At 41.6% G+C, this 25,814-nt stretch overlaps 1 protein-coding gene across 11 annotated transcripts in view; it reads right to left on the bottom strand.

Moving 5' to 3' along the window:
• The window catches only part of DMD (dystrophin), a 2,108,520-nt gene that overhangs the window by 1,482,733 nt on the left and 599,973 nt on the right, over positions 1–25,814 (bottom strand). For all 11 annotated transcript variants that reach the window (XM_075916549.1, XM_075916586.1, XM_075916651.1 and 8 more), the window contains one exon: positions 15,252–15,424. In XM_075916549.1, coding sequence (XP_075772664.1) covers positions 15,252–15,424 — 173 coding nt within the window. The remainder of the gene's footprint in view (positions 1–15,251; positions 15,425–25,814) is intronic.

Here is a 25,814-nt window from a genome sequence, read left to right as displayed (position 1 = left end):
TGGAGCAGAGTTGTTCACTTTTAAATTTCCTACACTGGGAAAAATCCCAGCAGAAGTGGTGCCAGTTCAGCTGAAGATAGACAATTTTTTTATAAAAGGGAGGGGTGGAGGGGGAGGGGAAGGGGGGAGGAGGAGTTCAGGACTTTTACTATGGTCCTTGTTGTTTTGATTGGCTCCTGGAGTCTAACCATCCCTGGTTCCAGCCAGTCAGAATGAAAGCTTGACTTGGGTCATTTGGGTGCAATCCAGCTAGCCTGTAACTGTGCATCACATCCCATTCCCTGCTATCTGATCATTAGTACTAACAGTATGCATGTGACCACTAAGGCACTTAAAAATTCCAGTTCCTCCATTCAGATCCTGAGTCTGGGACTCTGGGCACCCCCTCTGCTCAGCAGGACAGAACCTGAGGATGAGGATGGGGGGCTGTGCTTGTTTTTTAAAAAAAGCTATTAAAATTCCAGAAGATGGGAGGAAAAGTCCTGAACTTGGCTGCTGTATGGGTCAGAAACTCCTTCAAGTACTGCAGATGCTGCAAGGTGTAAGAGTCCCATGTGCAACTCCCTGGTGACAGCATCATGTGCAACTGTGTACGTGTACTTTGAAGTCCCAATCCCAACTGGTTCCTTCCAGCCTGCATGAGGTGCCTCTGTGTGCTGCGACAGAGTAGCTCTGGGACACCTTGCAGAACAGCACAGGTATGGGAAAGCATGTAAGGCAAAGAGTAAAGGGAGGTAATAAGCACCAGGAAGCAGGCAGAAGAGACAAAGATGGTGAAGGGAGGGAGAATGGTACAGGGAGGTACAGTGGGCCCACAGAACACACATGTTTTAAAAGGGTTTTGCTTGTTTCCAGCCTCATTTTAAAAGAGGATTAGCTTGCATTTCTGCATATTTTTCCAGGTTGCTTATTTACAGCGTGAAAGTTAACTCCTCTCTGTGGAGCCTTCAGCTCAGAGCAATTCAAAACTCTCACCTTACTAATGCAGGGTTGGTACACTTTAGTACAGAGGGGAAAACTATTTCAGCTGCACTTCGTATACTTGGTGGGTATCAATGCTTCACAATCACAAAAGATTAATTGACTGGATGATTCTTTACACAGGGATCTTACTTTTCCTGCTGGACTACCCCACCTTCTAGCACTTGAAATAGTAGTTTTGCCAACTAATGGTGTGTAGCCAGGAAATAGCATCTCTCATACCTGCCTGTGTTGACTCTATTCTTAAATAGCCTTCCAGCTAGTCCTACAGATTTTGATTAATCACATACATTTGCTTTATAAGGATGGATGATTCATTACCAATGAACCTTTACTGCCTTCTGGGATGATTTTGGAAATGTGCACAGTGTACATATTCTGAATGAGATTATGAATGCCTCTGAATCAGACTGCAAACTTATATTATGAGGTGGGTCTTTACCCTCCATCTTGGACTTGAATTCCAGAGAGATGCTGACACATGACAAACAATATTGGGTCATTAAACTTTTGCTATCAGCCATCCATTGACAAAGATGACTGCAGGCAGGTCGAACCAATTTTTTTTTCCAAATCTCAAACCAAGGCAATAAAGTCACCTGGTAGGGGTTTCTGCCTACATATGGAGGCTCTTGAGGGAGGTCATGGAAAGATTGCAAAAAGGTGTTATTTGAGGCCATTGTTCTGCAGATCAAGAGAAAGGAGAAGTAACCTGGCATCTAGGAGCCAGTGAGAAAAGGGATGCCTCCTACCTTCCTGAATAAATGTGACCACCGAAGAAAAGGGTGAAGAAATGAAGGCACCAAATTTAGGATGACTGTGTTCTAATGATCTGTACTCTCCTGTGGTTTACATAATTAAAGTCAAAGAGCAATGGCATTAGAATGTGTGCAAAATATGTATAGAATCATAAAATACTAGAACAGGAAGAGAACTTGTGACAAGGGGTGCATACCGCACACTGAATCAGGTGGGATTAAAACTTTCTAGAAGTCACACCCCCGAAACCAGACTGTGCATACTCCAAATGCGAGGGCAGCATAAAAGGCCGTAGTGCAGCTCAGTCTGGGCTGGCCACTGAAGTAGTAAGACCTTCAGCAGGAGTACCATATCTGTGCCAGCCAGAGACTCAGACAGTAGGACCCAGAGATCCAGGAGACCGTTGTCGTACCTCAGTGTTTTCGTACCTCGGTACCTTCGGTGGTCTGGACTGTCAGTGTCAGCGTCGTCTGGTCAGGGTCATCCTGGCATGCTCCTGACAGGACCTCTACTCCATCGGCTGCGTGCGTAACAATCACTCCCTTTATCTAGAGTGTTAGACCCCGTGCACTTGGGTCAACACAGGAGATCTCTGAGAGGCCTCAGAAACGACAGATGCAGGCAACGTTTGAAATCAATCGAGCAGGTTTATTGTCAAATGCGAAGCTCTACCAGTTGGTAACAGAGATCAGTACAATGTTACATCACTGGGCACTATGGCCTGCGTTGACAAGGTACCAACACAGGGCAGGCCTATTGCCATATAACAGATATTAACAGCAGTTAGTCAAAGTTAAGCTACTGTGCATTCTGTAAGTTTAGCCAATGACACCTGCCGTTCAGGCGCCTAGTGCACCCCCCCCCCCCCCCCAGGTCGGCCAGAGAGCACCTTCTGCAGTGTCCTTTAATAGACAGGTTTAAACAACTCACATCATTTCTTTACGTACGGGTTACCACCCTCTGTTGCCTAGATACCACCCCTCACCTTATGGAAGGGGGGCTTACTTACTATCCTTCATGCTGTCAATTCCGACCTGGTCCTGAACCTAGGTCGGTATGTGCATTAGTTTTTAGGGAGTTTTTGTACCAGGACATTCCTTAAGATGTTCCATTACTCCCTTTTGGCTTACAGTCTGTTCTCGGTGCCTCCCTGTGTCCTAACTTACACAATTACACAGTTATCAGTATCTAAGTTACTGAACCAAAGTCTTGCGCACTAGATTGTAGGCCTGTTGCTGTTTTCATGTTACAGGCCTTAGGCCTGCTGACTCCATGTTACTGACCCTCAACTTACTCCAACCATCATGAGCTACCAGTGCCAAAGGAATCCCAAGGAGAGGTGGATGCAGGAGAAATGGAGGATCCAGAGATCTCCTGGAACGGACCTGTACCAATCCTGGTAAGAAGTGACCCAGGGAGGTGTCAGAATGCCCAGGTGAGCTTGGCATGTTTCGGTCAGACTCCCCGCTGTACGAGTGGTAGAATGCTCTGCTACTCACAGGGCACTGGGTTGGACCCGGTGGAGTAGGGCAGGCCTGGGTCCTCCTTCTCGGGTGGTTACCTCCCCCAACTTATTGTCTCTGCCCTGAGTTAAAGGGCTACCCTATATTGACTTTGGCCATTGGGTATGTTGCCCTGAATTAAAGGGTCATAGCTTATTGACTGTAGACTTTATGCCATAATACTCTAGACAGAGACACGGCTGGCAATCCAATGGATGAGTAGGCAGTGACCACACTGCGGGGTACTTGAAATCCAAAGAAGGGGAGAATACACCCCATCACAGACCTCAAAAGGTCACCAAGTCCAGGCCCCTGCCCTCACAGCAGTACAAAGCACCATCTAGATCATCCCTGATAGATATTTATTTAACCTGCTCTTTAATATCTTCATCATTGGAGATTCTACAACCTCCCTATGCAATGAATACGATTGCTTAACCACCCTAAGTTAGGAAGTTATTCCTAATGTCCAACCTAAATCTATCTTGCTGCAATTTGAGCCCACTGCTTCTTGTCCTATCATCAGAGGCCAAGGAGATTTTTTTTCCCTCCCTCCTCCTTATAACACCCTTTTAGAAACTCGTTGCTTTTCTCTGGACCATCTCCAAATCTTTCTTTAAATGTGGTGGCCCGAATCATAGAACCATAGAGCTGGAAGAGACCTGAGAAGGCCATCAAGTACAGCCCCCTGCCCAAGGCAGAGCCAATCCAAATTAAATCAACCCAGCAGCCAGGGCTTTGTCAAGCCGAGACTTAAACACTTCTAAGGATGGAGACTCCACTACTTCCCCCACCTCCCATTCCAGTGCTTCACCACCCTCCTAGTGAAATAGTTTTTCCTAATATCCAACCTAGACCTCTCCCACTGCAACTTGAGACCACTATTCCTTGTTCTGCCATCCATCACTACTATGAAAAGCGTCTCTCCCGCCTCTCTGGAACCTCCCTTCAGGAAGCTGAATCTATCAAATCCCCCCTCACTCTTCTCTTCTGCAGACTAAATAGACCCAACTCCCTCAGCCTCACCTCGTAGGTCATATGCTCCATCCCCCTAATCATTTTGGTTGTCCTCCCCTGGACCCTCTCCGATGCATCTACATCCTTCCTGTAATTGGGGGCCCAGAACTGGACAGAATACTCCAGGTGTGGCCTCACCAGAGCTGAGTAAAGAGGAATAATCACATCTCTGGATCGACTGGCAATGCTCCTCTTAATGCAACCTAATATGTCATTAGCCTTCTTGGCTATAAGGGCACACTGTTGACTCATGTCCAGCTTCTCATCCAGGTCCTTTTCTACAGTACTACTTAGCCAGTTGGTCCCCAGCCTGTAACAATGCTTCGGATTCTTCCGTCCAAAGGGCAGGACTCTACACTTGTCCTTGTTGAACCTCATCAGATTTCTTGTGGCCCAATCCTCCAATTTGTCTAAGTCACTCTGGACTCTATCCCTGGCCTCCAGCTTATCTACCTCTCACCTTTGCTTAGTGTCATCCGCAAACTTGCTGAGGGTGCAATCCATCCCCTCATCCAGGTCAATAATAAAGATGAACAAAACTGGTCACAGAACCAAATCTTGAGGTACTCAGCTAGAAACCAAATGCCCTCTTGACATTCTTGATCACCTTCCCCTCTTCCAAGTGCTTCAAAATGGATTCATTGAGGATCCCCTCTATGATTTTTCCAGGGACTGAGGTAAGACTGACTGGCCTAGAGTTCCCTGGGTCAGCCTTCTTCCCTTTCTTAAAGATGGGCACTACATTTGCCTTTTTCCAATAATCTGGGATCTCTCCTGATCTCGATGACTTTTCAAAGATAATGGACAAAGGTTCTTCAATGACATTTGCCAACTCCCTCAGTACCCTTGGATGTATTAAGTCCAGACCCATGGATTTATGTATGTTTAGCTTTTTTAAATAGTTCATATCCTGTTCTTTCCCCACCAAGGGCTGTCCACCTTCATCCCATATTGCGTCACATAGCGCATTAGTCTGGGAGCTGACCTTGTCCGTGAAGACAGAGGCAAAGAAAGCATTAAGTACTTCAACTTTCCCCACATCATCTATCACTAGGTTACCACCCTCACCCAGTAGGGGCCCCACACCCTCTCTGATCACATTCTTCTTGCTAACATGACTGTAGAAACCTCTCTTGTTATCCTTCACATCCCTTGCGAGTCGCAATTCCAATTGCGTTTTCACCTTCCTGATAACTCCCCTGCATTCTTAAGCTATACATGTATACCCCTCCCAAGTCATCTGTACAAGTTTCCCCTTTTTGTAAGCTCCCTTTTTGTGCTTCAGTTCACCAATGATTTCCCCAGTAAGTCAATCCGCTCTCCTACCATATTTGCTTTTCTTGCTACGCATTGGAATAGTTTCTTTCTGTGCCTTCAATAAGGCTTCTTTAAAATACTGCTAGCTCTCCTGGTCTCCTTTCCCCTTCATGTTAGCATCCCAGGGGATTTTGACCATCAGGTCTCTGAGGGAGTCAAAGTCTGCTTTTCTGAAGTTCAAGGTGTGTATTTTACTACAGTAAAACTCCAATAGTCCGGCATCAAAATGGCAAGAGCCTAGTGAGTGAGCTTTGGCAAAAAATGAGTCACAAGGTAACAGCAGCAGCAGCTGAACTGAGCAAAAAGGGTAAAAAAGCCTTAAAAAAACTAAAACATTACAGTATACTGTATACAGTATGTACAATAAAAAGGGTTAAGAACACTTTATATACAGTCTATAATGTATACAGTCTATATATATATATATATATATATATATACACACACACACACACACACACACACACACACACACACACACACAAGCTTATAAGTCCGGCATCTCTGATAATCCGGCACCACCTAGGTCCCATAGGTTCCGGATTATTGGAAGTCTACTGTACTCTCCTTTCTTCCTTTGGTCAGGATCCTGAAATCAACCATCTCATTATCACTGCTTCCCAGGTTGTCACCCACCTCTAGTTCCCCTATTATCTCCTCCCTGTTTGTGAGCAGCAGGTCAAGCAGCGTACAGCCTCTGGTCAGATCCTGCAGCATTTGTACCAAGAAGTTATCCCCAACATTCTCCAAAAACTTCCTGGATTGTCTGTGTACTGCTGTATTGGTCTCCCAACAGATGTCGGGGTGATTAAAGTCCCCCATGAGAACCAGGGTCTGCGATCTGGAAACTTCTCTCAGTTATCCGAAGAAAGCCTTATCTCCCTCATCCACCTGATTCGGTGGCCTGAAGCAGGCACCAACCACATCATCACTGCTACTGGTTACACCTCTAAACTTGACCCATAGACTCTCAACAGGATTTTCTCCCTCTGTATATTGGAGTTCTGAGCAATCATATTGCTCTCTTACATAAGGTGCAACTCCTCCTCTTTTTCTCCCCTGCCTGCTCTTTCTGAACAGTTTATACCTTTCTATGACAGCACTCCAGTCATGCAAGTCATCCCACCAAGTCTCCGTTATCCCAATCAAATCGTAGTTCTTGGACTGGGCCAGGGCCTCCAATTCTTCCTGTATGTTACACAGGCTTCTTGCATTAGCGTACAAACACCTTAGATAACCAGTTCATTTCCCTACCCTTTGCATTCGAATCAGGGGTCCACTTTTGTTGCTCGTTCCTCTTTGCATATCTTTCCGGTATCTGGCTTTCCCACTCCCCTCAGGGTTTTGGTCACCGTCCCCCAACGAACCTAGTTTAAAGCCCTCCTCACTAGGTTTGCAAGCCTGCCCATGAAGATGCTTCTTCCTCTCTTTGTTAGGTGGATCCCATCTCTTCCTAACAATCCTTGTGCCCCGAACAGAGTCCCATGGTTGAAGAAACCAAAGCCCTCTCTGCGACACCAACTGTGCAACCACGCATTTACTTTCTCAATTTGACGATCCCTACCCAGTCCTTTCCCTTCAACAGGGAGGATGGACGAGAACACCACTTGTGCTCTGAATTCTTTGATCCTTCTTCCCAACTCTACGTAATCCGCAGTAACCCGCTCAAGGTCATTCTTGGCCGTATTGTTAGTTCCCACATGGAGAAGTAGGAAGGGCTAGCGATCCGAAGGTTTGATCAGTTTTGTAAGCCTCTCAGTCACATCCTGAATTCGAGTTGCCAGTAAGCAGCACACCTCTCGAGATTCCATGTCTGGACGGCAGATGGATGGCTCAGTCCCTCTTAGGAGGGAGTACCCGATCACTACCACCCACCTTCTTCTTTTGGAGGTGGTGGTCGTGGAACCCCCCATTCCTAAGACTATGCATCCCATGCCTTCCAGTTGAAGTGGTTCCCTTCTGATTTTTTACTTGTGAGGTCCCTTTCAAAGCATTCTCCATCACAGAGCCTGTGGAGAGAGTCTGAAAGCAATTACTTGCCTCTGTAGGAATGATGGATTCCCGTGTTGGCTTTTTTCTCCTTCTAGAAGTTACATGCTGCCAGTTCTCTTCCTCATCCTGTACTGCCATCTCTGGGTCTTCTGCCTGCCTTGCTTGCAGGATTAAACACTGCCTTCTATCGAGGAAGTCTTTATCCTCTCTGATCAAGCGTAGGGTTGACATTTGGGCCTCCAGTCCTCTAATTTTTTCCTCCAAAATGGCGACCAGCTTGCACTTAGTACAGATGTAATCCCTTCTTTCTTCAAGGAGGAAGACAAACATGGCACATGCTATGCAGGTAACAACAGCAGACCTATCACCATCCATACCTGCGGGCCTAAAAAAGGGTTTCAAGGAAAGGCACCCCCTTCCCTCTTTCCTCTCAAGTGGGCACAATAACCCAACTGAGGCATAATCAGCACAGATTAGAGCAGAAGAATGACTCTGTGTCTTGCTCACATCACTCCTTTTAATGCATCCCAGAATGATGTTTGCTATTTTTGCAACCATGTCATACTGTTGACTCATTAGTTTGTGGTCCTCTATGATCCATAGATCCCTTTGGAAACTCCTTCGGAGACAGTCCCTTCCCATTTTGTATGAGTGAACTTGATTGTTTCCTTCCCAGCTTGGTATCCTCTGCAAACTTTATAAACATACTCTCTATGCCATCATCTAAGTCACTGATGAAGATATTTAACAGAACCAGTCTCAAAACTGACCCCTGTGGAACCCCACTTTTTATGCCCTTTCAGTATAACTGTGAACCATTAATAACTCAGAGAGTAGTTGTTTGCTTAACAAGAGATGACATATCTTTCACCCCTTTCAATGTGAGTCTGAAAGCTTGTGTATTTTTAAACTGAATGTGGGTCTGAACTCTCAGCTGAACAATGGGGTACTAGAGAGATGACCTGGACCCTAAAATGTGTTTACAGACTCCAAAGTTGGGGATTAGATGTCAGGAGCTAAAAATACATCAAAACCCAGCTGACAGTTGCCCTCACAGCAGTTCAGTGGGTGGCTGAGAGTGAGTCCCGCAATCTGTGATGTCTCTGTTCCTCCTTGTGGCATGAATGTTATATTTGATCTTGGGATAACTGAGAGGTCCTTCTATTTAATTAATGTCTTTTAGGACTGTAAAGGAATAAGTTCTCTTTTGCTATGCAGTTGTAAAAACCAAAGTTAGATTATTGTGAATTGTCTAGTCACTTTCTTCAGTGGATGCTATTACCATATTGTTTGCCAACTACAGCTGTAGCATGGAGTAAACCTTAGTTGTCCTTCTGGTATTCAACTTTTTCTGTGGTTTCTATATCATTTTTATTTAATCATGTCCTGTATTAACAGCAACACTTCCTTCTTCCCCCTTCAAAAAACAGCAAACAAAAAACAAAAACAAAAAAACTAGGAAGATTTGAAAAGTTAGTTTTCACACTTAAAAGCAGCTACATCAAAGTATAGATCCTGCAAAGTCGTACACAGATCTTCAACTTTCCATACTGAGCATTGAACTTAAGTAGGCATATTCACAGCACATATATTTTAAAAAGTATGCAAGTCCTTGCAGGAGGTATATGCATAATATACATGAAAGTTTACATTTGTTATTGCCTGTCCTTTGACTACTTAATGTTCTCTTAATGCAGTGGAACTGCTTCATCTTTGCTTATTCCTGTTTGACAGGAAGACTCTGAGATTAATGTGAACAGTTTAACATCAGTATAAAACTTACATAATGCAGTGAAAGACTAGGACCAGTATTTCTAGAATGCCCTTTTTCAATAAAATAATTCTATAAAATAGAATTGTGTGTCTCTGTAATGTGAAAATAGTGGTGCTGCTGTCTCACAAACATCTAATTATATTTACTAGAGACTAGCTACCTTTGGAATATCTCAGTGGTTGTGCTTTTTTAACTCAGTATGAGGGCCTATTTCTAGGTCACTGAAATCAATGCGAGTCAATAAATTTATTGCCACAGTCTTCCTGTGTGATCTGAATCAAATTACAGTCTCTTTCTGCCTGAGCCCCTGATCTATCAAATAGGAATAATGGAATTTCCAACATCATATGGGTGTTTTAGGGATAACTGTATGAAAAAGATTGAGGTTCTCAGATACCAGGGTAGCTTGAGCCATATAAATACATAAAATAGACATCTTTGCAAGTATCTTCAATTGGTCTAAGATTAGACTCTCAATAAGGTGACGCTTTGAATGCCTATGAAATGGTTTCATTCCTACATTTGAGCCAGTAAGACTAAAATCACATATGAAAGGAAAAACAGAGCAAAGGAACAGCTGAGTGGTGACAACTACAGCATTTAGAGAGAAAATGGCTAGAAAGAACAGTGATTATCAGCTAAGACAGTGAATAATAGTTTGTCCAAAGCAAGTATCAAATGAAAGGTGATGAGCCTACTGTTGGTGCATTTCCTCCTGAAAAGAAGTCTGTAGCAACAATCTTAGCCCAGGAACTTTCTTAGAAGATTTCTCTTTTCCATTTCTACTATAAAACTCTCTCACTCCACCCATTACATGTCTCTCCTTGCCAGACTCCAGATTTTCTCTGCTGATTCTCTACCATTTTTTCACATCTGCCTGTCTAAAGTTAAGCATTTGTATTTTTATTTAAAAATAAAGCCAAATACATCAGGTCTGCAGAGACATATCACAGTGAGGACTCTGCCTGTGCTTTTGATGCAGTGCTGTCAGATTAATGCTGGATTTTGTTGGTTGGTAGATGGTGCTAACTTCTCATTGACAAGACCCAGAGTTCATTGCCCTTATTGCTTGCCTCAAGTGTGTAAATAATAAGTTAAGTCTTACTGTGCTGCTGCTGCTAGGTATATAAATTAGAAACAGGATCTGTCTAACAAAGCTGTCAGCTAATGTCTGCTGCTATTATGCAATAGCACAGAGTTGGCTGTTAATGGCTGACAAGACAACTCATCCTCTCCTGCCCCGAAGTAGGTAGAGAACCACTTCAAATTTTATTCCAGACCTTAGCACTTCAAAAGAACCTACAATTTAGCTTTAAAATAAAATAATCATACCAAGAATTTGCAAGCAAAGCATTAGAGGTATCTTGGCCACTAGACCGTAACACTCCATCCTGAGTTCTAGACCCTGGCTCCACTCAAAGCAATCACTATAGCAATTTAAAGACTAACAAGATGGTTTATTAGATGATGAGCTTTCGTGGGCCAGACCCACTTCCTCAGATCAAATAGTGGAAGAAAATAGTCACAACCATATATACCAAAGGATACAATTCTTGATCTTATAACTCACTTGGTTAGGCCCAATAATGGTGTCAGCAGAGTGAATATGTGGACAAAGCTGGCAACGGGGTTTGTTGTAAGGGAAAGTACCAGTGTTGGTATTAGTGTGGTATGTCCTGTGGTTGTTGGTAAGAATCATCTTGAGGTTAGGTGGTTGTCTATAGGAGACTATGGGTCTGTCTCCCAGAGCTTCTTGGAGTTTAGTGTCCTGTTCCAGTATAGGCTGTAATTTATTGATAATGTGTTGGACAGGTTTAAGTTGGGAGCTGTAGATGATGACAAGTGGTGTTCTATTGTTGGTTTTCTTGGGTCTGTCTTGTAGTAGATGGTTTCTAGGTATTCGTTTGGCTCTTTCAATTTGCTTTTTTATTTCTCCGGGTAGGTAGTTGAGGTTTATAAATGCTTGGTAGAGATCCTGAAGTTTCTGGTCTCTGTCAGTGGGATTAGAGCAGATGCGGTTGTATCGAAGGGCTTGGCTATAGATGATGGATCGTATGGTGTGTGCTGGATGGGAGCTGGAAGAATGTAGGTAAATGTATGAGTCAGTGGGTTTTCTGTAGGGGGTGGTGTCTAATTTTCCATTGTTGATTTGTACTGTGGTGTCCAGGAAATGGATCTCTCGTGTGGAATGGTCCAGGCTGAGGTTAATGGTGGGGTGTAGGCTGTTGAAATCTCTGTGGAATGTCTCCAGTGTTTCTTGGTCATGTGTCTAGATCATAAAGATGTCATCGATGTAGCGTGAGTAGAGAAGGGGTGAAAGGGGACGGGAGTTGAGGAAACGTTGTTCTAGGTCAGCCATAAAGATATTAGCATACTGTGGGGCCATGTGTGTACCCATGGCTGTGCCGCTGATCTGGAGGTATAAGTTGTCCTCAAACTGGAAATAATTGTGGGTGAGAACAAAGTTACATAGGTCTGCTATCAGGTTGGCAGTGGTATCCTCTGGGATAGTGTTTCTAATAGCTTGTAATCCGTCTTCATGTGAGATGTTGAGTTATAAGATCAAGAATACATATTCCTGCGCATCCAGAAATATAATCTATGCTATCATGTGCCAAAAGTGTCTGTCTGCTATGTACATTGGACAAACGTCTCGGACACTTCGCCAAAGAATCAATGCCCACAAAACAGACATTAGACAGGATCACAAAGAAAAAACAGTTTCTTGCCATTTCAACCAGAAAGGACACTGTCTTAATGACCTAATCACATGCATCCTACTTCAGAAGACTTTCAAATCTGCACTTGAAAGGGAATCCTCTGAACTGGCATTCATGCTAAAATTCGACACTCTCCACAGGGGGCTGAACAAAGACCCCAACTACCTTACCCATTACAAAGATAGCTTCCCCAATTATCACTTCTAATACCATTAACTCACAGACATCTACCCTTCCCCACCTCTAATATCATTAACTCACAGGCATTCACCTTCCCCCCCCCCCCCGCATCCCCCTTCTGTTCTGAAATGTGATTTGTCCTTTTCATATGTGTTCATTTTTTTAATTGTATCCTTTGGTATATATGGTTGTGACTATTTTCTTCCACTATTTGATCTGAGGAAGTGGGTCGGGCCCACGAAAGCTCATCATCTAATAAACCATCTTGCTAGTCTTTAAACTGCTACATAGTCCTGTATTTTGTTTCAGCTACACCAGACTAACACCGCTACATTTCTATCACTATAGCAATTTAATGTGTTGCATTTTTTCCCTACCATGGTAAAGAGTAAGTGAGACAGGACTAGTCATCCAAAAAAATCTACAACTTACTAAAATTGTTTGGAAGTTAACTGGAAAAGTTAAGAGAAAAAATGACTGCTGATTTTTTTTTTGTGTGTGCTAGTTCCAGATGTGACTTGGCTTTATGAGGATGGAAGCTTTTCCCCCACTTCACCTATATAAAATCCAACCACTTCAGCTGTATTCTGGAAGAGCATGATGAAGTACAATTGTATGTCCTCTTCCCCTCCCCCACAACCTAGGTCTATAGTGTAGTACTAGCACAGAGCTTTTCTGCCATTCACTATGGCTGTTATTCCAGTCAGACTGGAACAAAAGTTCATATGCTTCCGCTGTGGCAATGTACCACTGTGTAGTCATTTGCAGTTCAATAAAGTTTGATTTCTCAGAATAGGAAAATATCACAACCATACCACAAACTAGAGTATCTAAACATAGAAAAGAAAACTGCAACTTCCTAAAACTTATTGTAAATTGTGAATATTGCTTTAATGTCTAATCTCTTACGTCTGATTTTAGGGAGTAAGCCTAGTGTGGTGGGAGGCTAGAGATGCAAGTCCACCTTCTCAAGATTCATGTTTAATATTGGTTAAGTACTTAATGTGTTACACATACTTCTCTATCTGTGAAAAGCCACCACACTGCAAGAGAGCTGTGAAATTTCAGCAAATTATATTAATTTCTTGGAGAGCCTCAGATAGCTGGTGGTGTAGAACTGCAAAACATTCCTTCTCTCCCCTCCTCCCCCATAAAACAATCATATAGTTCCTCTTACATAAAATTTCATCCAAAAAATCCCATGGCATGGTACAAAAGCTAACAAATGAGTTAAAATGCAATAATATACAAGAGTGCACACAGACAGAATAGCCAGAGGGGCAGCACAAAGTTTGTTGGCATGAATCTGAGCTGGCCACATTCTTCATGGCTAGCAAAGACACAAAGGAGTTCTAAAGATAATCTCAAGAAAAATGTCCAATCTTTACCTAACACTCTATCATGAGGTCTATAAAATGTAAATGACAGAAATGGAGTCGTGTAAAGGCTTCATTGCAATTAGTAAATAACTTAATGGCTCTATTTAGGTTTTGAAATTCATACCTAACTTTGATAATGGAATGGTAGAAGGAGAAGCCCCAAATTTGCCACTGCTTTTGCTTATCTGAAGGGAAGCCTTTTACAAGGAAATGTTAATTGAGTAGCACAGGTTACACCTCATTGGTCTGGCACCCTCAGGAGCTCATTGGTCCTCAACAAGGCGATTTCCTGGACCACGGAAGGCCCGTCCCCATGTTGCCACTGGGCTAAGGCTCCAGCCTACCTCCACTGTTGCCTAGGGCTCTCTCCAGCCCCGCTGCTGCCGGGGCCGGAGCGATACAGACGCCTCGCTCTGTGGCAGGGCCTGGAGCTCTGCCACCAGGGCAGAGGGGTGGGGCTGGAGCTCCATAGTCTGGGCCAGAGCTCCCTGATTGCTGGAGCCAGAATGCAGCCAGAGCTCTGCGGGCAAGGGCAGCGGTTGTGCCAGAGCTCCCTGGATGCCAATGGAGCCAGGGCCAAAGGTCCACAGCCACGGCCGGGCTAGAACTCCCCAGCCACTGGGGCCAGAACTTCCCACCATGCCATTCATCCTTCCTGCCCCTCCTTTATACACACACTTTCTCTGGGCTCCTGGCTGAGTTGCCAGTGCCCCTTACAGCACTCCTGCTCTGCCACCAGACCTTCCTCTTCCTGGGTTCTGTGGTCCAGGAACATCTGTGGTCCATGTCGGACTATAGATGTTGTCAGACCACTGAGTGTCAGTTAAGGGAGGTACTAACCATAACAGAACATTGGCTTACACTGCAATGGCTCTCTATCACCAGTGAAGATTCATCTTTTCCCAAAAGTTGCCTAGCATTGCATAGTCACTGCAGTATAGGGGAAGAGTATGTGTGTGGGGTCTGTGGGGGAACAAAGAAACAACATTTTAAAAAATCTCATTATTAAGGATGTGGGCATTGTCTGTAATATTTCATGACTATTTTAGATAGTGTTTGCTATTATTGTTGTGTGTGTTATGATTACAAGATGTTAATTCCAGTAGAGTTGCCAGCACATACGTATGTAAGCAGATAATAGCTTCCAATAGCCCCATTTCCTTAATAATTTAAAGTACAGGTTGAACCTCTCTAGTCCAGAACTCTCTGGTCTGGAAACATCCGGAATGATTTTAGTTAGCAGGATGTCCACATTTCAGGAGTGTGGCCAGTTTCCCCATGGTCCCATGAATGTTTGTTCAGAGCCACCAGTCCTGGCTCTCAGTGTTTTGTGCTGCTATTTAACTCTAATTTACTCCTAAATTTCTCTAACAGCACAGACAACAGTGGAAATGTTGGTAATGCTGCTAGACAATATTGACCTCCCACGAACCAGAAAATTCTCTTGTTCAGAAATGGTCAGGTCCCGAGAGTGCCGGACTAGAGAAGTTCAGCTTGTATTATTCCTTTGGTAGGCTTACCTCTGACACAACAGTTTAATTTTGCACAAAATAAACCACTGTCCTAAAACCAATATTATGTAATCACTGTAAAATCTATTTGGAAAAATGATATACTTTAGTTTTCCTACCTGTGACTGTGGATGAGTGCATTGAAAGCCAATCCATCAGACCAGCTACTGGTGAAATTGACAACGTTGACCTGTGGGTAATTGCGCGTTGACTGGCGGACCCAGCTCAGTAAGATTTTTTCACTGTTTGTCTGCTGCAACCCAGCCATGATGTTTTTCATTACATCTTTGACCTGCATTAGGAGACAGAACTTCATCAGTGGCTGACCTGATTATAAAAGCAAAACTATTTTCCTAAACCAAATAGGTATTAACTCTCTCATTCTTAAGCTTAAAGTGATAAATAATGGTGTCTCACGTGTAAATAACTGAGATACAACTGATGACATTACACACACACACACAAAAGCAAGGAAGTCTGACTTTACTGAAGTAACCTCTTTTTATTTCTTGGTCTTCCTTGTTTGTGTATGCAAGATACTCCCACTACAACAAATCAATATTCCAGTTTCACAAGATACAAAAGCACAATCCCAAAAAGTATTGGGATCATCAGTGAAGAGAATTTATTTGAAATGAATTTTGTTTTAAACATTTTCTTACTTAATATGATAAGTACAAAAGTAGGTAAGTCCATGAGGTGCACTAATGAAAGCTAAATGTCTTCAGTGGGCACAGAACAGTACAATATAAAAAGGTATATTTAAAGCAATACACACACAGAAAAAGAGATGGAATACACCAATTTGAGCAGTATCACATGGGTCTGGTTTTCATGTATGATTTTTCCTACATTTATTATGAATTGCTAATCATGTCCTACTCTGATCAAAGGGTCAAATATGCAAGCCTCCCTCTGTGAATTCACTGTTATTTCAGTCTGATAGGTTTTCAAGCTAAGCGTACGCAACTCATGACTTTAACAGTAACTTCTAGGAAGCAGTACCTAACAGTATGTGATGCTGTCTGTAAGGGAAGGTTTTTGGTTTATGATAGTGTAGTGCCTGTTCATCTACATTTCCAGTCAGTATTAAATATGCCCTAGGATAAAATACTTAATATACACACTGGATATTTGTAAGTTACTCTGTTATGCATATATTGTTTTGTTATGTACTATTCATCAAAAAAATACACTGAAGAATAATTTTTAGATTTAAAACATTTAGTATACATCATCACCTTCAATGTGGTGACAATATGGATGTCCCTGATTTTGAGGGCCTAAAAACATGAGAGACATCCAGTAGTTAGCATTTCATGAACATGATCACAAATCAAAGTCATGAAAGTTCTACAGTAAATCTGTATAAACATATCAGGTACTATTTTATTCTTCTTCCCCTGATATGCTTTAGTCTGTACTCAATTTATTTGAAAGCTATCAGCACTCTTCCTTTAACATAATTAATTAAGAAATGAAATAATAAGTTAAAATATTACATTAAGTAATATTAATACATATTGTGTATTAAAATTATTATATACAATTATATGTGCTACATCTCTGTAAAATGACTTTTATACTTGTGGTTATGTATTGCTTATGCATGCAAATTCAGTAAAGATGAATTAGAGGGAAAAGTGCAACTGATATAGACGTAGTAAGCACTATTTAGTGGTAGCAAACATTTCTGATAATTCTTCCTTCCTCCCCCCCCACCGGAGTAGGGCCCTAAAGAATGCAAGGCACAGCAGGGATACAGTAGTAATACATAATGTAACCAAAAATATCCAGATTTATTACTGAAATAGGAAGGATTTCTTATGCAATGGAAAATGTGCAGAGCTTAGAGAAAACATGAATTTTTGTGTGAAGCAACTTGTATTTTCATGCGTCTGGGATGCATGCTACACATCATATGTGATGATGATTCCCCCTCTCCCCACAGTCTGGGATAGTTTACAGATAAATTTGAAACAATTAAACTGAGTTAAACCAACTCTAAACTCTTGTGGACATCAGTTCAAAAATATGTTGTACTGCTTAGCTTGTTCTAGAGTATTACAGCAATAAATACATCAATTTTAAACCTGTAGCAAGGGAGGCTTAGGTTGAACATTAGGAAAAAGTTCCTAACTGACAGGGTGGTCAAACACTGGAATAAATTGCCCAGGGAGGTTGTAGAATCCCCATCTCTGGAGATATTTAAGAGTAGGTTAGATAAATGTCTATCAGGGATGGTCTAGACAGTATTTGGTCCTGCCATGAGGGCAGGAGACTGGACTCGATGACCTCTCGAGGTCCCTTCCCGTCCTAGTAGTCTATGAAACCTGGCTTGTAAAAGTGTCCATGCACAAAGTTGCACCAGTTTAACTAAATGGATTTAAACATCGCACCTTTAGTTAACGATGCACAGTTTTGTATTGACAACACAAAGAACATCAGATTCATTCTATCAAAGAAGAAATGTTGAAAAAGCAGTCAAGATTGATTGGCTTTTACTTAAAGTTCTGTGACTGCTGCTGAATAAAACAAGATTAACTCAATAATAGGATCAAATGTAAGGCTATGTTGTAACTTTGAAGTGTTTACAGTTTAACAGTATACTTACACATATTTCAAGGGTTCATTATTCAACACAACATTTATATAGAATCAGGTAAAATGTTGGCTTGGACTCCATGTATGGACTATTTAAGGTTGCAGAGAGTGGTGAAACTCCGACTTCTACACTGAATCATTTTAAATCTTCACATTTGTCAATGTTCTTTTTGCAGATTAAAGTTACTTTACTATTGAAGAAAGGTACCACTTATGTGACCTTTGATAATTCTAAAATAAAGCAAGTGGAATTAAGTAGAGCCCATGGTGAACAACAAAATCTTGAGATGGCAATTTTAACTGACTATCTGTAAAATACTTGGGCCAGATCCTCTGTGGCCTTGCAACTTGGGTAGTTGATTACACCAATAGAGATTAAAATGTTGCCATTCAGATCCACTGATGTAAAAGGTTACAGAAAATTCATGGCAGTGGAAAATCAGTCTTGTGCAGTTGATCCAATTTATACCTCTGCCTGGATCTTTTGAGCTTTCAGGTATTGTATTAGCATGCCAATGTGACAGTCTATACCATTATGTTAACACTTTTAAAAGATTATGATAAGTGCTGTATGAAGTATGCCTTGTGAAGTATTTGAAAACTCTGCTGGACAATATTGCTCTGGTAAAATCTGTGCAGCAACATTGTGTGTAAAGTTATAACATTTTACCATAAAATATTGCTATAACATGTACCAAAGTTAGAATGACAGGCCCACACCAGTCTTCAGAGACAAAGACAGATATCAGCAAAATTAAGTGGGCTATCACTTCAGCAGCAATTCTCTAGCATTAACAAGACATTTTAATTTCATCATCATAATGGTTCAAATCTTAGTCTCCTTCAGAAGTGTCACAATAACTCAGTAATGATGTTTCTAGCACAAGAAACTGAATCAGAAACGGGGGGGGGGGGGAACCACTTGACATCATTGTCCTCCATCTTGACTCTTAAAGAACCGAACTGGGGCAGGAGAAATGTCCTGGCTAGGAGGCTTTAGAGCCAGAACAGACTGCTGTAATCTTATGGTGGGAAAAAAAGTTTATGTTTTTAAATTCACATCAAGCATTTATCTTTTTTATTACTTTTGTAATCAATTCTTGTATGTTTCATTACTCGGAACCACTTGAAATCTCTCTTCATAGCTACTAAAATTTACCTTATTATTATATTACCTAGTGTGTTTAAACTGATGTGTGCAATAGCAAAACTCATGCATTTCATTTTCCTTTGATGAAATAGACATCCTATGAGCATGCATTGTTCAGTACAGTGTTGGGCAGTACAAGATACACATTTGTGGGGGACAAGGCTGAGACTGGGAATTTGCTGGTGTCACCCTGTATGTTCTCCATAAATGGCCGACAGAACAGACATGTACCATAGTTGGGACTAATTTTGCAAGCCAGAGACAGCGTCAGAACACGTTCGCAGTTGATGTTCATACAGCAAAGCAGTTTAAAATGCATTGCAGTTTGGAGAATTAGGAGGACACAGATGTTCAGCAGTCTAGATTGTACCCTGGGGAATGTCACAACCTACATTGTGGGCAAGCACCACAACAGTTTGGAGTTGTATATTTCAGAAAGGTTAGTCACTGGTCAGCCTCACCTCTATGTTTTTGTCTTGAATCCACAAGCTGAAGAAACAGGAAAAAATGCCATTTCAGTGGTACATGCATTGATTCCAACTTTAAAATGCAGATTTCTCTGAGTACTACTGATATCTGCACATATTTGAGGAATGCATACACAATGCTATTCCAGGCCAAAAAAATGGAGTAGGGACAATGTATTAATGCAGAAATATATGGAAATGTAATTTTGTTGGATTCACGGTTTATATTCACACATACATCTTGCTTTTGATTTGATAATCATTCTGTTCATTCAGAATTCTGTAGTATAACTTCCTGACAACTGCATCTCTATTTTCAGAAAAATTAAATTCTTGACCTTTTAAATAACTCTGCTTCAAATGTGTTGAGTGATCTGAAAACTAAGTGGTTAAAAGTTCCACCTCCCTTTCTCTGGATTGCAGTGAAAAACCTTTTATGATTAAATGTAAATAGCAATATTGTTTATATAGCACTATGGTTCTGTATGGACATTTATAAACATAGAAGACAAAGCCTTTCCTTTATGGAGGCTTTTAAATTGGATGATCAACACAATGCAAAGTGACTACCAACTACTGAGAGGAAGTTGAGGGAAAATAGAAGAAAACAGAAAGGAAAACTGGTCTCAGGACAGTGTTATTTACAAGGATTCAGAAAAGTATTTTGGTTCTGTTATGCCATTTTGTGTTTGTTTGACTATAATCATAGCTTGCCCATAGATAGAGTAAAATAATTTTAAAAACAAAACAAAATGAAGAGTTTGCTCAGGAAAGGAAATCCCTAAACAAGCTCATAGAAAAGCTAGACAAAAGGTCAATATCAAGCTCACGTAACTGAAGCAAATATCCTAAATCTCATAATCTGGATTCAGGGTAGGACATTTAACAAACCCCATTAGTGGCACTGATAATTTCTTGCTCTCAGTGGACAGAGGCTGACATTCACTCTTGCTTTCCTAAACCTTTTCTGCCTCATGACAAAAATCAGCCGTAAGATTCCGCAGACACTTTCAGCTCATAGAGGCAGCATGGATCTAGGATGAGGCATTAACATTTTCTAAATCCTTCTGGAAGCAGTGATGGGAAACTCCACCTGACATACTAGACCTCCCACTTGTGCAGTTCCAATAAAGAACAGTTTTCTCTCCAATTCTAGTCAACATCTTGAGGCAGCTTAAGCTGAATACACCTTTTCAGACAAACTTTAAAAACCAAAAGCAGATTTGGGCCACAATCTGAAAAACTGGGTCGTTTCCCAGCCTTAAATGCAGCCACTATGTGAACTGGTTACATAACATGGGCTGTGCTCCAGCAATATGCAACCACAAACACAAATTCCTCACTACCTACACTCATACCACTACCATGAAGATGGCCCACACGAATCTAAGGACCAATCACAAACTTCACCATCTTTGCTCCAAGTAGAAGGAGCATCTCTGATTTTCCTGTCTCTAACAAAGATTTAGCAATGTTTACCTTTATAAAAATTCAAAACCAAAATACGGCACACAATTTTCACTCTTGGAATGAGAATGCAAGAACAAATGCATGGCAGATATTTTTCATATTGCTTAGTACATTATGATATATGTTCAGCTACCACGGTGACGAACGCGGTTTGAGAATTTACATGGAATAGGAAGAAAGGGAACATAGACTACTACCACAAATAACTTCCACAACATTACATTTCCAAATACGAGATCATGAACATAGTACTGACTATGATTACAGCAGAACACATCTGCTGGATTAAGATCAGATGTATTAAGATAATCACGGTGAATTGCAAGGGGACTACAAGACTAAAACTCTGGTTTGCGGGGAAAGAAAGAAGTTTCTGAGCCATAGAGAAAAAAGTGGCTGGGGGAAATGAGACCTACAGAGGAGACCACATGGGCAGCAGGGATGCAGTTAACCCCAAAACCATGAGAATCATAGTCCAACAGTCACTTGCTTTCTTCTTATGTTTACAAACATGAGCAAATCTGAACACTCCCGAGCTGATATTGGGAGTCCAAAGAACATTAAGCTTCAGAATTGCAGAAAAATCACTTTTTTAAGATAATCTTTTCAAATCATCAAGTAATATTTTCATTTCCCCCCCTCAACCTAGTACTGTCTCCTCACTGCCTTCAGCACTGACTGTAGTGTAATATTTCTCACATGCTATACTGAAAATATTTTGGGGTATAAACATTATTTTTCCTAGCCATAATCAGCAGTTTCATGAAGAAACTCTCGGTGGCTTCAGGAGCATGAAGACAGAGATGCCAATTAACAGAATACATTACATTATTTAAAAAAAAAAAGTACTCTTTGCTTAAAGATGTCTTGCAACTTACTTGAATAAGGAAGATTTCATCTGACCTGTTGCAGTACAGATCACAAATTCCACTGTTCTATGAGAGGCACATAGCCCCCTGTCCAGTCACAGCAATTTTAAAGCTCTTCCCATAGGGACTCTATGCATGCATGAGTCTCTACAGGATTGAGGAGCACTTTCTGATTACCATTTGTTTTTCCACAAGAGTTACAATAATTTTTGTTATGGTTTAAGATCTATAAAGCATACTTTTTGGATTTTGGGGGGCCAGGGGCCACTGGGAAACTGAAATCTTGATACCAGTAAAAAATGAAATAGTGCACTCAGTTCATAACAAAAAAGAAGACTGTGTGTTATCTACAGAGATTCCTTCTGCCCAAAAAGCTGAGAAATTAAACAGTAGAAAAAGTTTGATTAAAGTTCTGTTTAATAGTCAGCATGGAACTGAGATGCTGTAACAAACTCAGAACCATACACATAAAAGAGCTTTGATCACGAATAAATACTACAACCATATGGTTAAATCTGAGAGAAAAAAAAAATTCAGGAGCATCAAGAAAAAAAGATAAGACAGGAAACTCATACAATACTGAGGTACCTTTGAAAGGTTTCTGCACTCTGGGCTGAAGTGCTGACCCCAAATTGATTTCTCCTGAATGATACTTTCCCCAAAAGCTCTGGCTCAGGCCCCTCCACAGAAGCCTACTCAATGAGACTCTAGCTGGCAGACTCATCTCTCTCATAAGATACAGGTGTCTATTAAGCAACTTAATTGAGACCTAGAAAATGAACAACTCAGGTACATCTGGGTTGGAGCACTCTCTTCAGCAGAGCCTGCCACAAATAGGCTGGTCTCTAACCTCTCTAAAGAAGCCAGCATATTTTGTCTACAGATTGTGATGCTTCAGCCAAACATTTCACTTCTGTAGCTCCTTTCAGTTCCCACCCCACCAAATTGCAAATAAAACAAATACTTAAGGAACACAATGCTACAGAAGCATAGACCACTAACAGACACTTTGGAGAGTCCTAGTTCTCGTAATGAGATTTTCTTTAACTGCCACATTTCCAGAAACTTCACTTACAAGAATAAGCTGTTAAGGAGCCAGTTCATGAAACTAAGGCCAGGTTAGTTCTTTATAACTTGCATGTACTCCAGTCTGCTTTGCTTTATGTGACAGAAAGTGCCCCTCCCCTTTATTCCATTAAAATGTAACCCATTAACCAGTTACTGTTATAAATATTAAAATAAAGGATCAGGAACATATTCTCAGTCATATAAGCACATTAAGGCCAGACAAATAGACTAATAAAAGACAGTTTTCTCCAGAATTCTTAATCTGCTTTTACTGTGCCAGCTCTAAAAAGAACACAGGTTGTCCCCATAGTGCCAAGCTCACACCAACTTTATCCAGGTGTGTTTGTTTAAGGAGAGAACAAACAGCTCAAATTCAATTCTAGCTTTATTCAAGGGTTTTCTTATCCAGCAATGTTCTTTGCTGAACACCAATACCTTCCTGCCAGTCCTGTAAATTGCCATAGAATCTGTCTTTTGACAAGAAAATATAAATGAGAACTAAATTCTGCCCAATTTAGAAGAGAAGAAGTGAAAGAGCCAATCCTATTTGCTGAGAGGAAGATTTGAATATAGGAATTCTTAGCACAGATCCTACAGACACACATACCTAGCATTAATATTAGAGTAGTCCTAGTACAATCAATGGCACTATCACATCTATAAAGTTAATTACATGCACAAGTGTTTGCAGGATTGGTGACTGTTAGTACCTTAAAATGCCACCCCATCCACACCCCACCTCATCCTCTTTCATTTGTGTCTCACATGTCTGGGGAATGATAAAAAGAGACTTTCCAATGCAGCAGCATGACAGTTGTTCAAACCATAGAACATTTGCACCTGAATGAATTACAATTTACAAATGCAAGTTCATCTTTAGTTCATAACAAGAAACCAGAGTGAATGAGTTTACTCTAACAGTGAAACTATTCTGTGGCTCTAGTGAAAAGAAATCTGATCCAGAGTGAAAAGCACACCCACATTTTTCAAAATCAACATAGAAAATTAAATACTGGTTACAAATCTGAGCAACTCACTTATGCAACAACACAGTAAGAACGTAATTAGATTTACATACCCACTTGGTCAAATTCTTACCTGGTGTAACACCACTGAATTCAATGGAATTGTATTAAAGATTAATCTGAAGCCACTATATTAGTTTGCAAACACCATCAAATAGCACACATTATGGCTGTGTCTAGACTGCATCCCTTTTCCGTAAAAGGGATGAAAATTAGACATATTGCAATTGCAAATGAAGCGGGGATTTAAATCCCTCTCGCTTCATTAGCATAAAAATGGCTGCTGCTTTTTTCCGGCTCGGAGCTTTGCTGGAAAAAAGCGCCAGTCTAGACGTGGATCTTTCAGAAAATAGAGCTTTTCCCAAGGGATAAGGGATCTTTCGGAAACGGCTTTATTTTCTGAAAGATCCGCGTCTAGACTGGCACTTTTTTCCGGCAAAGCTCCAAGCAGGAAAAAAGCGGCAGCCATTTTTATGCTAATGAAGTGGGGGGGATTTAAATCCCTTCATTTGCAATTGTGATATGTCTAATTTGCATCCCTTTTACGAAAAAGGGATGCAGTCTAGACACAGCCCCTGAGTCCAGTTCCCCATATCTGTTCAGGCTGGCAGATGTTGTTACAGCTTCTCATTTTAACATGGGCAGACTAGCTACATTTGAATTTGCACTAACCAAGCAGGTACTGTAAAATCAGACATGTGGCTGAGTATCCATCCATATTGCGCCACGGAATTAATAAAGGTGTTATCTGTGCATGCACGCACGTACATGCACACACACCATTAGAAGAAAAAACCTAACAACTACTGGTTGAATCTCTCTAGTCCAGCACCCCTTGGTATCTGACCAGTGCTGAACCAGAAAATTTAGCAAACTACATGAGGTCAAAATAGCAGCACTGCCAACTGGACTCTTAGGGTATATCTAGACAACAGTTGTTGTTTTTTAAGTGGCCTTTTTTCAAAAAAACTTCCCCTGCACCTAGACTGCTGCTGCATTCTTTCGAAACTAAATTGAAAGAACGCGGCAGATTTTTTCGACCACAGAAAACCTCATTTTGTGAGGAATAACGCCTTTTTTCGAAAGTGCTCTTTTGAAAAAAGGCGCCGTGTAATGCAAACTCTACTTTTTTGAAAGTACTGGCTGTAGTCGAGATGCTTTTTTTTTAAAGTACTGGCTGTAGTCTAGACGCTCTCTTTTGAAAGAGGCTTGTAGTCTAGATGTACCCTTAGAAAACATGTAAGGGAAATTTAGAGCTAAATAATGGCACAGAACACTAAGACCCAGAACTAGTGGCTGTAAACAAATTACGGGACCACAGTCACTCCCATGATAAGTGATATCCGGTTAACTAAAATCATGCTGGAGCACAGATATTGTGGAACCAGACAGTGCCAGATTAGAGAGGTTTAATCTCTAGTAAGACTTAACTCAAAACAATATGTAGGGGTATGTCTACACTACAATGTTAGTTCGAACTAACGGACGTTAGTTCGAACTAACATTCATAGCCGCTACACTAGCGCTCCGCTAGTTCGAATTTGAATCGAACTAGCGGAGCGCTTAGTTCGAACTAGGAAAACCTCATTTTACGAGGCTTAAGCCTAGTTCGAAATTACTAGTTCGAATTAAGGGGTGTGTAGCCCCTTAATTCGAACTAGTGGGAGGCTAGCCCTCCCCAGGTTTCCCTGGTGGCCAGTCTGGCCAACACCAGGGAAACTCTATGCCCCCCTCCCGGCCCCAGACCCCTTAAAGTGGCACGGGCAGGCTACGGTGCCCGTGCCAGGTGCAAACCTGCCAGCACCCAGCCAGCAGACCCTGCACCTGGCACGGCACAGAGCCACCCACACAATGTCCCCCAGCCCACCCCCTCTTCCCGGGACCAGGCTGGCGGCTCCCGGGAGCTTGCCCTGGACTGCAAGAGGTGGGCACCTTCCTGGACTAATGCGGACATCGTGGACCTCGTCCACGATCTCCGCACTAGGCACAGGAAAGTGGCCGTCTAGGGCAGGAGAGCTGCCAGCCTGGC

Source organism: Pelodiscus sinensis, chromosome 1 (genome assembly GCF_049634645.1).
Source record: "Pelodiscus sinensis isolate JC-2024 chromosome 1, ASM4963464v1, whole genome shotgun sequence".
Lineage (NCBI taxonomy): Eukaryota > Metazoa > Chordata > Testudines > Trionychidae > Pelodiscus > Pelodiscus sinensis.
This window is presented reverse-complemented; position numbering and strand designations above follow the sequence as displayed.